A 14613-nucleotide genomic window follows, 5' to 3' on the forward strand; every position below is an offset into this window, starting at 1 on the left:
TATTTAGTTGAAGAGCAGTGGACCTCTTCACTGATGTAATGCTGAAGCAGGATCAGTAGGGGGCGCGTTCTCGATGCGCTTACTCAAGTGGACTTTTATTTTGAAAGCCGACTGTCGTCATCACGGACACGTTTCCTTACGTCGCAATGTCGTAGCCGTTTGACGGTATGTGGAAAGTAGCGATGTCGGACGAGGTTGGGAAGGCGCTACGGTCAGTGGTGGAGCGGGTGAGCCAGGCGGCGGCGCGGCGACCCAAGGTAACTGCATCCCGGGAGGCTCCGCTGAGGGGCAGCGCTCCTGTTGCTCCGCACGCGGGCTCCTAAAAAGTGGTGCTGCGGCAGCGTGACTCGTTACGTAAGGCTGCAAAACACCTCAACCTTTGGACGGGAGACAGTCGGGCTTGTGGCAGCACTTTGATAAACACCATGCTGCTAGTAGCAACATAACATGCGCGGGAGCGGGGTGGTAATACGTAATGTTACTGTATCTTCATGCACGGTGATCCATAGAAATGGCACCTGAAAACTACCCGTGGCATGATTTATTGACTGGCAGGTTGTAAACATTTCATTTACACGATCACGCTCTCCATCACGCCCCTCACTCTACAGCTCTGTGGAGATGTCACCTCCGTGAAGTTGCCCCTAAAGGAACTAGCGTCACGGTTCATATGTAGGTCAAAGCATGCAGCAGGGCACATCATCTTTCCAATATTGTTTCGATGTTCCTCTGTGGCTTGTTACTACTAGTCATTAGTAGAGGCGACTTCATGACGTGGAACAGCATCAGAACGAGCCACACGCAATCTGTTTCATCGTTGTTTTGCAGGGCCTGGACAGGACTGGCTCTCTGTTCTGTTAGAGCCAAAGACCTCAGCTGGTTTCCACACTGAGCTCCTGTACTGATACAGATGAAAAATGAGCTTTTGTTCTTCCTCAGACACTACCAGCTGTGCCACCCCGCCTCGTTGCTGTCAGCAAGACAAAACCCCCAGAGATGGTCGTGGAAGCCTACAGACACGGGCAGCGTAACTTTGGAGAAAACTATGTGAGTATGTGGAATCGCTCTTGGCCTGCATCGCTCCATACTCCATGTCACTGCATCTACATAAAACTCTGAGAGGAGTAAAGGTGAGAAACAGTGTAGAGACTGATCTGGCCTTTTTCCTCCCAACAGGTTAATGAACTTGTCGACAAAGCTTCAGATCCTCTGGTGGGTTCCAATTTTTTGTGACAGATTGTTGTGTGCATTATGACAGATTTTTTAAGTATTTCTTTTTCTCATCTCACAGATTTTAGAATCATGTCCAGAAATCAAGTGGCATTTTATTGGCCATCTACAGAAAAACAATGTCAACAAACTGTTGAGTAAGTGACGGTCTGCTCTCCTAATGAGGCTGCATGTTAGACAAACAGTGCACTGAGTCTCTGTGTTCCCAGGTGTGCCAAACCTGTTCCTCGTGGAGACGGTCGACTCGGTGAAAATGGCCGACAAGGTCAACATCTCATGGCAGCGTATAAGAGGAGCCAGCACACAGAGGTTAAAGGTCATGGTGCAGATCAACACCAGTGGAGAACAGAGTTAGTGTTGACTCTTTTCTTTTTTTTTGCCTCTCATTAAGTCAGCAAATCAGTGGCTGTGTGTCACGTATTTTTTGTAGGTAAACATGGCCTGCCACCAGAGGAGACGGTGAACACAGTGAAACACATTGTGTTCCAGTGCTCCGCTCTGCACTTCTCAGGACTCATGACCATCGGGCGTTACGGCTACGACCTCACCCTGGGCCCCAACCCGGACTTTCAGGTATCAGAGGCTCTTGTAAAAAAACAATGTGGTTTTGAGGCAAATGTGGTTTGAATTATGTTGATTAACTGCAGATGGGTGTTAAACCCAACAGTCTCAGTGAGGTGCTGGGCCACCACGTGCCACCAGAACAGCCTCAGTGCACCTTGTCATTGACTTTCTAAGTCTCTGAACTCTGTGATGGTTTTTTGTGTGTGTGTGTGTGTACACTGATAATACTCTGGTAATCTATACGATAGATCAATATATTAGTAAGTATTTTAGCATAAACCACAGTGATTTATTGTGGCTCCAAAACCTATATATTCTTACTTTGAACATGCCAAGCTATAACCGCTGTTCTACAGTTAAAGCTTCTCTGACCTTTTTCTTTTCAGCCTAGAGGGTCAGACTCAAAACAAACTGGCACCATAAGCACCTCCAAACTACTCTTTGAACCATCACAAGCTGTTTCCTTTCAACAATGTAAACTACAGAAGCCTGGCTGTGACAAACTGCAGCCTCCTGTCTGAAGCTAGCATTAGCGGATTGAGTAAATGTGTCAGTCCAGTGGAACACCGTGGTTATTGCTAATGTTAAACAAAACAATGTGACACAAAGTTCAAATTACTCCCAAATTAAAATCATAATAATTCAGCACACAAGTAAAACCATGGCCATGCTAGGTCACTAATGTTACAAAAACAAACGTGTTAGCTTTAGATGCTAATGCATCCAGAAGGAGGAACATCACATCTCAATCAAATCTGAGTCATTTGGCTGCTTTTAACACTCTCCATGTCAAAAAGCCAAACTGATGTTAACCCTGGTTGTTGCTCTTTCTTTCTCCCTCTCTCTCTGTGCAAAAGAATGTGACCTCTTAACTCTGGCAGCCATGATTTCAGACTTTTATCAGATGAGAGTTGCTCCATGGCTGGTTGACTGATATGACAGCTGGCCTCCCAAAAAGGCTTCTTAGAACCTTTGCTCAGTGGTGGGCGGGGCTAATGTCTGGACCGACTCTTTTTACTACTTAATACTTTTTGTTCACAATTAAGTTTAGATGTTATTGTACAATTAAGCTACAAGAAGCCATCTTGCAGTGTCTGTAGTTGGGATGGAAATCTCCTCATCCTTATGATTATAACCTTTTAGTGTACATTGCCGTGGTTATTCTCCTCTGATCCCACTAATGTGCCGATCACATAGTTTAGAAGAAGCTGTGAAAGGAAGAAGCTCTTCCTGGAGTACATTTGAAACTGTGGACATCATCAGTCATGTGGTGTTTTCTATTTGACTCAAACTTCAAAACGCAATGAAACGTTTGTATCATTTGCATATCTCTACTAAAAATAAATGAAAGTATAAATGTTCAGCTCTGAAAAATCTGAAGTAAGAGATCAACTGGAAGTGAATAATGGAATTTACTGAGTTAAGTGACAGATTTTTTTGGTGGTTAGACTCATTGTTATGAAACATCTTCATTGTAGGTCATGTGAAGGCAGGAGGTAGGACAGGAGCACTTGGGGTCCCTGTACATCACAAAGGTGATGTGATGATGGGGAGGAGCTGGACTACACAGCAGCGGGTCTGAAAGACTGAGTGGTTGACTTGAGGGATGCAGGCACAAAGATCACGGGTCAGATACAGTCATGGTCAAAGATATTGGCGTCCTGCATTTCTGTCAGATAACACACCACTTCTCCCAGAAAATCACGTCTTTGGTGTTCTCATGTTTATTTCTTTTGTTTGAATTGGAACAACACATAAAAACAGAGGGGAAAAAAAGCCAAATCTGATCCACACAGAACTCCAAAAATGGACTGGACAGAATTATTGACACCCTCAACTTAATATTTGGTAGCACACCCTTTGGACAAAATAGCTGAAATTAGTCACTTCCTGTAACCATCAGTGGGTTTCTTACACCTCTCTACTGGAGTTTTGGACCACACTCTGGTGACATCAGATTGTTCATCTTTAAAACAATCAGCAGATATTGTCTCTTTTTCTTTTTTTTTTTACTCCCAGCAATCTGTATCAGTATCGACCTCGGTATTAGTTTGGCTCTAATCTTAGTGTGTCCCTCCTGTAGATGCTGCTGAACAGAAGGCAGGAGGTGTGCGACAGTCTGAAGCTACCTCTGGAGGAGGTCGAGCTCAGCATGGGGATGTCCACAGATTTTGAACACGCGGTGAGTATCACACTTCATCAGCATTTATAAATGCTTTCTACATACTAGGGATGGGACGATATGACTTTTTCTCACTACAATTCGACTCAATCACAATACAGTGAAAAGGCTACAGAATACTTGTACTTTATTCCTCTTTTTTCCTCCCTTCTGTAGCACTGGTTTGATTATGTAAAGAACAACCAGATATATTGACTTGCATTCTGTTAGGCTGTTATTTATAAAACATATTAAGTCGCTGGTGTATTGAGACCACAAGATATATATCACTAGACAAAATGAGACATTGTGATGTTTTTGTATCGCGGTATATTGAATTTGTATATATTGTCCCCTCCCTACTATACTCAAATATTCAAGCAAATATCAGCCGCAATAAGCACAGTTTTAAAAGCAACTAAATAGTGGTTTGTAAACTGTAAGGGATGATTGTTGTTGGGAATTGGCGCTATACACATAAAACTGAATAGAACTGACTTAACCAGTATTGATTTAGAATTTTTATATTAGAATTTGAGCCCCTTCTAAATAATGTTTTTGATAGTGGACACTTTTTTTATGAATTTGTGAACTTTTAAAATATTCTTAAAGTGGAAGCTCCACTGATGATATACAACAGAGTCTGTGTAGCTGTTGGAGATGCTGCATTACATGATGGAAACCCTTTTGTGGCTCCAGAGTCAGCTGAAGTCTTAACATGTTCCAAGTGGAGTTTGGCCATGAGAGAGAAGTGACATCTGGAGCTGCTCCTCATCTCTGCTTGAGGCTCTGGCTACATTAGCTGCTACTAGACTGTAAATTCAGTGGTATTTAAATTGGTTAAATTTTATAATTAGGCAATCAGTTGCTTTTTACATGTCTACTCTGCCTCCATTACAAAGGGAACTACAGCATTAACTTTATGTGATGAATCCATGTAAGCTAGTACATAGCTAGCTAGTACTCTCAATTGTACAGTACACATGAACCTGCTAACTGTTTTTGTTTGTTTGTTTTGTTCTTGCATGTGCATTTTCCCATCTGTCGAAGATCGAGGTGGGCTCGACCAACGTGCGAGTGGGCAGCGTCATATTCGGCAACAGGGAGTATCCCAACAGTGCACCAAATACTCCAAACCCGAGTCCAGCCCCGAGTCCAGCTCACAGTCCTTTCCCCAGTCCGGAGAAGACGTCCAAGACAGTGTCGGAAGAGGCCGCCAAGAAGATGCAGCACCTCACCGTGTCCGGACACTAAGCAGAGGAGCTTTTACTTCTGTGAAATACCTTTAAAACGAGAGCAACTTTCACATGCAGAACGCACTAAGCAGCGAGTCAGTCCCACCGAGGCCGAGTGGAGTTAGGATCGCAAGGTGTAGCGGCCTAATCCGCATTACTTCCATGTGCCCTCCTCCCTCGCTCTCTTAAGCATTCAAAAGTGGCATTCGGTGCTGAGCTAGTTCAACCTTTTCAAAAGTAGTGTTATTAACATATAGTGCTCTGACTTCTTCATGGAAATCTCTCCTACAAGATCACCGGGTACACGACTAATGTACAGCTACTGCAAATGTAAAGACTAATAGAACATGATTTCACTGGGGTTATGAGATGGCGACAGTTTGTTTGGCTTTGTTGTGCTGATGTGATGTTTTCTACCTTTCCAACATGTGACAGTGTCCCAGAGATCAGGAACTTCCACACAGTGTTTTTGTTGTAACAGGTGAAACAGACTCAATTTAATCATTTATCTCTTTATAATGACACATCCTTATTGTGTGATTGATATCGTTTCGTACGGTGTGCAAAACATGTCAGATCTCTATTCTTGATATTAACAAATCGAAGAGTAAAAGTGAAGAGGGTGTTGTGTTTTTGTGTAACTGTGTTGTGCCCGTGTTGTGGCGTGCCACACTGTTGAAATGAGAGTTAACCTATGCAAAGCGGGGAACACGTTTCAACGTGTGTTTTAACGTAGACTTTTACGCTCCAGCTGTGATGGTGTCGCCGTGGTTTCGGCAAAGACGTCTCAAGGTTAGTGTGTTTTTCTGTCTCCCATCAGAAGTGCGTCCGTAGTCCGATTCAATGAACTCGTAGTTAGACACGCTCATTATCTTCACAAGGCATATCAGCGTTGTTTGGTTTGGAGTCTGACTGAGTGAAGCCAAAGCCAAGCAATAAATGTTCCTGAAAAGAATCTGCCATCTGCTGTGTGTTTCTTCTAGTTGGGACAAATAGGAGGCAGACAGTAGTTTGGCCAGAGTTTCTTTATTAAGCACAAGGACTGGACCACAGTAAAAACTGGAATAGTCTGAGTGAACAACTTGGAAACAAACGTAGTTCCCCAGCTCAGTGCATGTCAAGAATTTCACTCAAATCTAAAGTTTGCCTGGGAAAAACTACCCTAGTTAAAAATGACTCACTATATCCCTTTCTAACGATGATAACCTCCATTATGAATCTGAATCAATGGAATTTGCCAAAGTATTAAAATGCTGTCTGGAAATAGCTCATAACCGTTCCTAAAGCTCAGCAATAAAGACAGGCTCAATAAATAAGTTCTGATGAAAGAAAAAAACCTTGTTAAAGACTTAAATCCACAGAGAAGGTGTTAGAACATGAGCCGGACAGTCAGTAAACAGCACTTGATATTTACAACACAAAGTATATTTCTGTTATAAACAGATGAGTATCACAAACTATCTAGGGGCCGAGCTGTCAGAATGAACTCTGGCTAGAAACCAAATGCAGTCTGCAGGAGGTGGATGGTGACATTTCAGTTTGACCCCCTGGTTTCACATTTCTCAGCACTTAACTGTTACTGGCACAGTAATCTAGTTTTAACCAGATATGTGTTTATCTGTGTGTTTTTATCTCCTGTAAAGCATTTTTAAAACTTTCCCAGAGAGATATTACACATTTGTAATCAAAAAAATGAATGAGGTGCTTATAATTGTTGGATTTATTGTACTCACTAATGCAGTACGTATAGTGTATTAAATATTTCTTCGCCCTTCATCACAACCACCAAAGTATCTGAGGAAGGCCACAACATACCTGAAAGCTGCAGGAAAAATCCTGTAAGTGGTTTTTGAGTTGCAATGTGATTTGTGAAATGTCTTCATGAGGCTTGAACAATTTTAAACTCATCTGTTAACTTATTCACAGGTATCAACAGTTAATAAATATTTTATAATATACTAAGGATTTGTTTTATAATTATACTGTTATATTGTACTATTAAGTGCTCGCAAATACACTAACTCATGACTCAGTGTGATGTTAACAAGTGCCTTCCTCACTGCTTACATGATGTTATAAACCATTTTGCTTAAGTGTAAGAATGTGGACACATAAGGAGTCAAGGCCAGTGTAATATTTGTACAAGTGTGAGCACATGGTGAACAGCTGAAAGCTTAGAAGATACAAAAAACTGGAAATAAGACCATGTGCAACACGAACAGTGACACAATCACAATGGCCTACATCAAATCAGGTTTGAATAAACTCTCTGGTTTTTAGCTGTAAATGCATCACCATTAAAAACAATCTCAGATCATTAATGGTGTCACTGCTTCTTGGCCTTTGTTGTCTAGCGTGGTCCAGAAAACACAACAAATTAAAAAAAAAAAAAAAACTTTCCCAGGGTTGATAACTTCAGGGAATCTGCCCATACTGTTTATGGCTGATATTAAGACCACCTATCTCATCCTGTGGGTGGGCGTTTCTCAGACTTGCTGCTCATATTTGTGTTGTTTCCAGATGTCCGGTTGCTCAGGCGGATGTTACACCAGTTTCTTAGCCTCAAAGAAGCTTTTGAGGTGCTTCATCTGCCAGATGCCGGTGATGATGAGGATGAGAGTCTGAGCAATGGACCACCAGAGAACACGCTGGTTGGTGCTCTCGCTCGTCATGCGAAAACGCTCCTCACGGAACTGCACAGGACAACACAGAATGGGGTCACCAGAGCAGCCTACAGCAACTATACCTGACAAACCTGTCACCTGTGTACATGTATTGTTTTTTTGTTTTTTTTTTACTGACCCTCTGGTAGTTTTGTTCCTTCTGGATCTGCTCGACTTGGTCCAGAAGCTGTCGGACTCGCAGTTGCAGCTCAGTGAGTTTGTCTTTAGCTGCGATTTCAGGGTAGTTGTTGGTATGTTCTCCAACCTGAATATCCAGATGCACTCTCTGCAGCATTGAGAAATGGACAGTTTGAAATGTATACGATTGTATTTTGTGGCAATTAAAAGAAACGATAACTGTTTGAAAAGGGAGTTTCATTTTAAAAAAAGGCCCAGAGAAGCTGGGCTTGTGAAAAACCTGTCAAATGGTATCAAGGAGTTTCATTAAGCAAACCTGGAGTTAAAATGATGAGATTGATTTACATCTGGTTTAAGATCAGATCACAGAGATTCACAATAAAGAAAACAAATAATGTAGACAAAACAGTGTTGTTCTCAGGATGCAGAGCAGCAGATAACCAAATACTGGCTTCAGAACCCATTAATGCCCTTTTAACCATGTTTCTGACTTCAGTACTCTGGGGCAAAGGTACCCGAGTGCCTGTGAACAAAACAGTGGCTGTGCATCTGTCTGATCAACTAAAAAACCCACTGTAGCAACCGGCTTGTGTTTCACATTTGCATTTCGCTTAAATAAGTGCTCAAACTAATGTACAATTATATTTTTGAAGTGCCAAGTAGGACCCCAGACATGGAATGTGCATCATAAAATAAGATCAACTGCATTTTCTAGAAACTGAACTCTATTGGGTGGATTTTGCTGCTGTGTCAAAAGCAGTGATATTATAGTCTCCACCTAGGAAATACTGTCTAGATGCATTTGGATTGGCTAGCTGTCAGTTTTGTGTGTTTAAGAAGATGAATTTCTGGCTGAGTCATTTCATTTTATTTAAGCAGCATTTAAAGGCCCTGTATATCCACAGTCAACCCACAGAGGTGTCGCCATGTGTCCTGCCTGATCAGAGGATGTGTGGGCGTGACTGTTCCTGACTGACATCTCCCTCTGTATCCTGGTAGGACAGGACACATTACACCATTATCATTACTGGTGTGTTCATACAGTTCCTAGGATTGTTCAGCTCTCCTTCAACCTCACCAAGGAGCTAATGAGCCAGAACAACTGGAAACACCAGTGTGGGTGTGTAGGACAAGTAAAGAGAGAACAAACAGTATAGGTGCTGCTTCCTGTAAACTTACAGCTGTGGGTTAGAACTGTTAAAGGCTTTATTTTCTTTGCAGTGCAGTTAAAGCTCAAGTTCTCTGCAATACTGTGCAGAAAACTGAAACATGATCTCAATTCTTTTTTTCAGTCTTCACTGCAGCCCAAAAAAAAAATGGCAGAAAACTCTGTACTTCAGTCTGTCAGGTGGATTTTAGTGCCTAAACTGACACTAAGTCTGAAAATTAACCTGACCAGGTCAGTTTCATTGGTACCTTTCGTGAAAATGAACCCCATGTACTAAAGCATGACAGGTGATCCAGTTCTACAAAATAGTACAAAGAAACATGCAGCACTTATTTCTCAAAATCCCAGTGTGAAGAGACTGAAGATAAAAGTAAAGTCATTAGTAATAAACATCTGACTGAAAGGTTTTGAAGAAGAGTAACTAGTCAGGCAGTTCGGAACCAAAGCAGCAACTACGTCCATACCAGTTTTCCTCCTGCGAATAGAGCCATCTTGGTGGAGTTGGAGTGCAGACAGATCTGATGTTCTCCAGGAGTATGGGAGGTGAAGGTAAACCGTCCGTCTGACCCATACTGACGGGAAAGGATGATCTGGAAAAGTCATAAGAGAAAAAGCTTTAGCCTCTATTCATATGTATGGGAGTGTGTCTTATAGTCCCACCTCCTCCGTCCTTACTTTTGCATCTGGATCCTTGATCTCCACGTGCATCCCAAGGCCGGGGGTGGACGGTAGGAAGGAACCGGACTGTTTGTCCCACAGCTGAGTCCTGTACTTTCCTGTCAGCCACACAACGCGACACAGAGACACATGCCATCAGCTCATCCAGTAATCATCACTACCGGTAACAGAAAAAGAATTCAAATTAGAACCAGAGTACAATCAGTAGAAATGCTGGCGGTGCTCGACAACACAGTGCCATATGAGAATATTAAATGCAGTTTAGTTGTGAGCCATAAAGCTGAAAGGCACAACAATGCTCAGTAGAACTGAGGGGAGCTGCAGCATCAGTGACATTTCTCTTACTGGTCATTGCTACAAGTGACACCGCTCATGTTAATATGTTAATATAAAAATATTCATTATAGCAACACTTTTAAAAACTCATTCATGTGATAATTTTAAAAATGTTATGTGTTTACATTAAGAGAGAAATATCAGCAAATTTAAGATTTTTCTTTCAACTGGTAAATATCACTACTGTCAGCCTTCAAGGTCTGCTGCACAGGAAAACACTAGCCTTTATTTTTTTGTGGGATTTATGTTGTTTTACATAAAAAACAGAACAGTTTGTGGCACACCATCCTTTGCAAAGCCAGCACCACCACACAACAGAATGGAAGTGAAACTGGCTGTTTATCACTGGTATTTACATGCTGACAATGGTGGTACAGCACAAATAGGTAAATATAAATATATTCAAGAATCAAGATTCCTTTCATTGTCATTCAGCACAAATATCAAAGATGTAATGCAGAACAAAATTACGAGCACGGCTCCATTGAAAAACCCAGGTAAAAATATTCAAGATTCAAGATTTTTATTTGCCATTTATGCATAAACAGACAGTCTAGGCATATAGGAATTCTTGTGCAGCTCACCTTTGGAGACAGGTAAGGATTCAAAAGCCAGAAAGAACACTTAGTCTTAAAATAAGAAAGTTATATAAAGGCGACAAAGCATTAAAACCGCAACACACAAAATAGAGTAATAGTATTTTCCTCAGTGAACTTCAAACATCACACTTAGTAATTCACATGGTGGAGTTGGATATGTCATTACACTTGGTGAGGTAGTGAGGGGTTATTGTACATATATTCTCACATTTTCATATTTGCCATCAGTCTTACTGTGGCAGGGAAAAAGCTGCTGTGTCTGAGCAGAGAGTGACCTTGGTGGGGTGCAATAGAGTAGAGTAGGTACGTTATTGATCCCACAGTGGGAAAATAAATAAACAACTGAGTAAATAAATACAATCACCTGCCATTATACAGGTAAGACAAGAGGGGAGAGTTATTGGATCTTTATGTTGTACTGCCCAATATATAAATAGAAAATATCGCACATGAAATAACATCTGTCTGGTTATAAATGAGAAAGGTGCAGGCACAGTCAGCGGTGTGTTATTTTGTTCAGCAGCCAGGTAGAAGCTTTTACTGCACCTGACAGTGCTGCTAAGCAGGTTCCTCTATCTCCTGCCTGATGGCAAGAGGGAGAACAGTCTGTGACAGGGGTGAGGGGAGTCTCTCAGGACACTGGTCGCTTTAGCCTGTAGGCATCTTGAGCCAGCTGATCAATAGGTGGCAGTGTGACCCCAATAATCTCCTCAGCTGTTCTCACCACTCTCCTCAGGGCCTTTCTGTCTACAGAGCTCTCATACCAGAGAGAGATGCTGTGGGTCAACACACTCTTTGTGGTGCCCCTGTAGCAGGTGGTGAGGATGGATGGACTGAAGTAAGCCCTATTCAACCGCTGCAGGAAATGTAGACGCTGGTGAGCCTTTTTCACCACAGAGAAGGTGTGCAGGGACCAGGACAGGTTGTCAGCCACATGAACCCCCAGGAACTTAGTGCTCTCTACAGTCTGCACGGCAGTTCCGTCAATGGAGATCCGTGTACGCATGGGCCGTTTTTTCCTGAAGTCCATTGCCATTTCTTTGTTTATTTTTCGACATTCAGTACAAGGATGTTGCTCTTACACCAGTCCACAAAAAGCTCCAAAGAATTCGTCTTTAACAGTATTGTGCAAGCCACTGGCAAACCGGATTTGCGATGTTTGTTAAGAGTGATGAAAACTGTCATCTTATATTAGACACTGTTCTTCATCGCAGTAAATTGTCAAATTCCGTGTGCAAATATCAAAGCAGTTTAAATTGAAGGTGGGAAAAACTACTATGAGTGTTGCACCTAATTTTCTGAAACCTAAGGCACCAACACTGAACAGATGTCGTGAAGGAAAGGTCAGTTAAAGCTTTCCATTGAGCCATTTTTTAAATCACTGGCTCCTATAGCACGATGTCATAAGTCTAATTGTGTGGCTTGTGACATAACGTTATTAAATGAAGTGTGTTGAGAATACAGGCAGTGTAAAGATGCTAAACAGCTGCTAAAAAAGCCTCTGAAAACTGTTGCCACGTTGAGGCTTGTAACCAGGCTGAACAGTGTGTACTAGATGTTTCTTCAAAGCATTCCTGTCGTTACTGCTGTCACTCACTGCAGTGTCTTTGTTGGTGCCAGCTGTTAGCGCGCACTGCTAGCTGACTAATATCACGTCAGGCTAACCAACCACCCCACAACAGCTTACCAATAACCATGGTCTCGTCTGGAATTTCCTCAATAAAGCATTTCTTCTCCGTCTCTCCTATGTGAAAGTAGAGTGCGTAACTTGGGTAAATCCAAGCTAATACTAAAAAAAGTCCAGCGGCAGTGGAAGAGAGCATCCTGTAGCCTGTTTCACTTTGCGCACATCAGCACAGGAAGTCCTGATGCTGCAGCGTGCTGACGTCATTCCCCACTGCGGAAGAAGGAAGGGGATTTCCTAAGGCCTTGGGATTAGTTTCGCCCTGAGTTATGCTTCTCAGGCAGCTGTCACTCGCGCGCAGAACACCCTTCACATTAAAAAGACATGCAAATTTCTTTTATATCGCACATTTAATTTGCATAAAAAAGACAGGGACATGGTTTTAAGATAAGGTCACAATTTTAACCTATTATTTACATTGATTTTATTAAAAGAATATTCTAAAAACATTAGTGGAAATAAAAACTGTAGAGGTCACTGATTAATATGCCAGTTATTCTCTTGATTAACCTGATTCCAATGGCTTGATTTGTACAACCAACAAATCCAAAGATATTCAATTTATTATCTATGAAAAAGAAATGCATCAGTTATCAGTCATTAAAGAAGGTGGAACCAGGATGTGTTGATTTTTGCTTCTAAATAGTTGCTGGATAATTTTCTATCAATGAACTGACTAATGGTTGCATCTCAAGTTAGTGAATAGCTTAATGAGGACAACAAAGTGTGGTGAACTCAATAAGGGACTGTTTTGGAAGAATGGTTCCTCGCTTCAACAGAGGAGCATTGAAGCTGCTCTGAAGACTTAGCAGTCTGTTGGTCATTGTATGCTAAGTTTTCCTTTCCTCTCCATCTGTATATCTGTTTTGTCTTCAGTGCTCATCAATGATCATTCTTGACTTTAGAGATCTGGTTAAAGAAAAAGCTAACTAAATGTCCATATGTTCACTTCTTGCAGCACTTTCAGTCACACTTCGCCGTGTCAATCTGCTCAGAATTTGTTTCTTTTCTTTCAAAAATCAAATAATGATTATGCTACTTGACAAAACTAATAAATCTTTTGATGCAGACTGAGATATACAGTAGCTCAAAGACTTGTAAGGGGACTTGGATTCTTTTGTCAGAGGACAGAGATTTAGTTTAAAACAAACATGTTATTCAACCTGTGGTTGCTTTAAAGGAGGATAAATTGTTCTTGAAGTCAGTTACTGTATATCAAACAGAAAAAGACATTTTCTACATATATTCCTATAATAATTACTTAAGGCCATCCTAAATTATTAGGCTGTGACAAATTTCAAGCCAGGGTTGGTCATTATCTTCTGATGTGGAAAGGAAGTAAATCAATTAGTGAGGAAATGTACTTAAGTACAGTTTTGAGTTATCTATACTTGAGTATTTTCATTTTGTGCTATTTTGTACTTCAATTTCATTGCATTTTGGAGGCAAATATTGTACTTTTTACAACACTGGGCTACATTTATTTGGCAACTTTAGTTACTTTTCAGAATCAAATTACCAAAACAAAATACATTATAAACATACAAATTAACTGATCACTGGTAGTAAAGCAGTTTGCAAATACTTCAATTTCATATTACAAGCAGGCTTTATAAGGTAGTTAATGTTAGTTCCACCGTTACCAGCTTAAAATCTGATGAACAAAATAATGCATCAATAATTATATTCTAATAGCATGACATAGGCAGTACAGTGATGCAGTGGTTAGGATTGTCTCCTCACAGCAAGAAGGTTCTAGATTCAAGACTGGGCAGACCCAGGGCCTATCTGTGCAGACTTTGCATGTTCTCCCCTGTGCCTGCGTGGGTTGTCTCCAGGTAATGATGTTAGGATATTAATGTGAACTATGCCATTCTGCATAATGGGTACTTTTACTTTTGGTACATTGATGGTAAAACTGTTGTACTTTTACCTATCACATTTTGAATGCAGGGCTTTTACTTGTAGCTGACTACATATACATAATGTACACTATAGTACTGATACGTTTACTTAAACAGTTAAACAATTTGTGTACTTCTTCCGCCAATCATTATCCTCAGTGACTGATTTAATTTAAGATGTAGTTTAGTAAAGGAGGAGGTCCTGTCTGGAAGTCTTAACTCAGGGTGAAGTTATGTTCCCCATTTCCTGAGC

At 41.2% G+C, this 14613-nt stretch overlaps 2 protein-coding genes across 2 annotated transcripts; one reads left to right on the forward strand and one right to left on the reverse strand.

Annotated features, from left to right (window-relative positions):
• The first annotated feature begins 78 nt into the window (after positions 1–78).
• On the forward strand, positions 79–6836 carry plpbp (pyridoxal phosphate binding protein). The gene is made up of 8 exons (XM_020617211.1): positions 79–257; positions 940–1047; positions 1177–1212; positions 1292–1367; positions 1440–1580; positions 1661–1803; positions 3878–3976; positions 5006–6836. The coding sequence occupies exons 1-8, from the start codon at positions 168–170 to the stop codon at positions 5207–5209; spliced, it is 897 nt and encodes a 298-aa protein (XP_020472867.1). The 5' UTR covers positions 79–167; the 3' UTR covers positions 5210–6836.
• A 21-nt stretch (positions 6837–6857) lies between these two features.
• Positions 6858–12679, reverse strand: tmed4 (transmembrane p24 trafficking protein 4). Its single transcript, XM_020617213.1, has 5 exons — positions 12460–12679; positions 9835–9935; positions 9624–9749; positions 7993–8139; positions 6858–7883 (listed from the first exon to the last, which is right to left on the reverse strand). The coding sequence occupies exons 1-5, from the start codon at positions 12593–12595 to the stop codon at positions 7734–7736; spliced, it is 660 nt and encodes a 219-aa protein (XP_020472869.1). The 5' UTR covers positions 12596–12679; the 3' UTR covers positions 6858–7733.
• Between the last annotated feature and the right edge of the window lie 1934 nt (positions 12680–14613).

This window comes from Monopterus albus, unplaced genomic scaffold (genome assembly GCF_001952655.1).
Source record: "Monopterus albus unplaced genomic scaffold, M_albus_1.0 scaffold187.1, whole genome shotgun sequence".
NCBI lineage: Eukaryota > Metazoa > Chordata > Actinopteri > Synbranchiformes > Synbranchidae > Monopterus > Monopterus albus.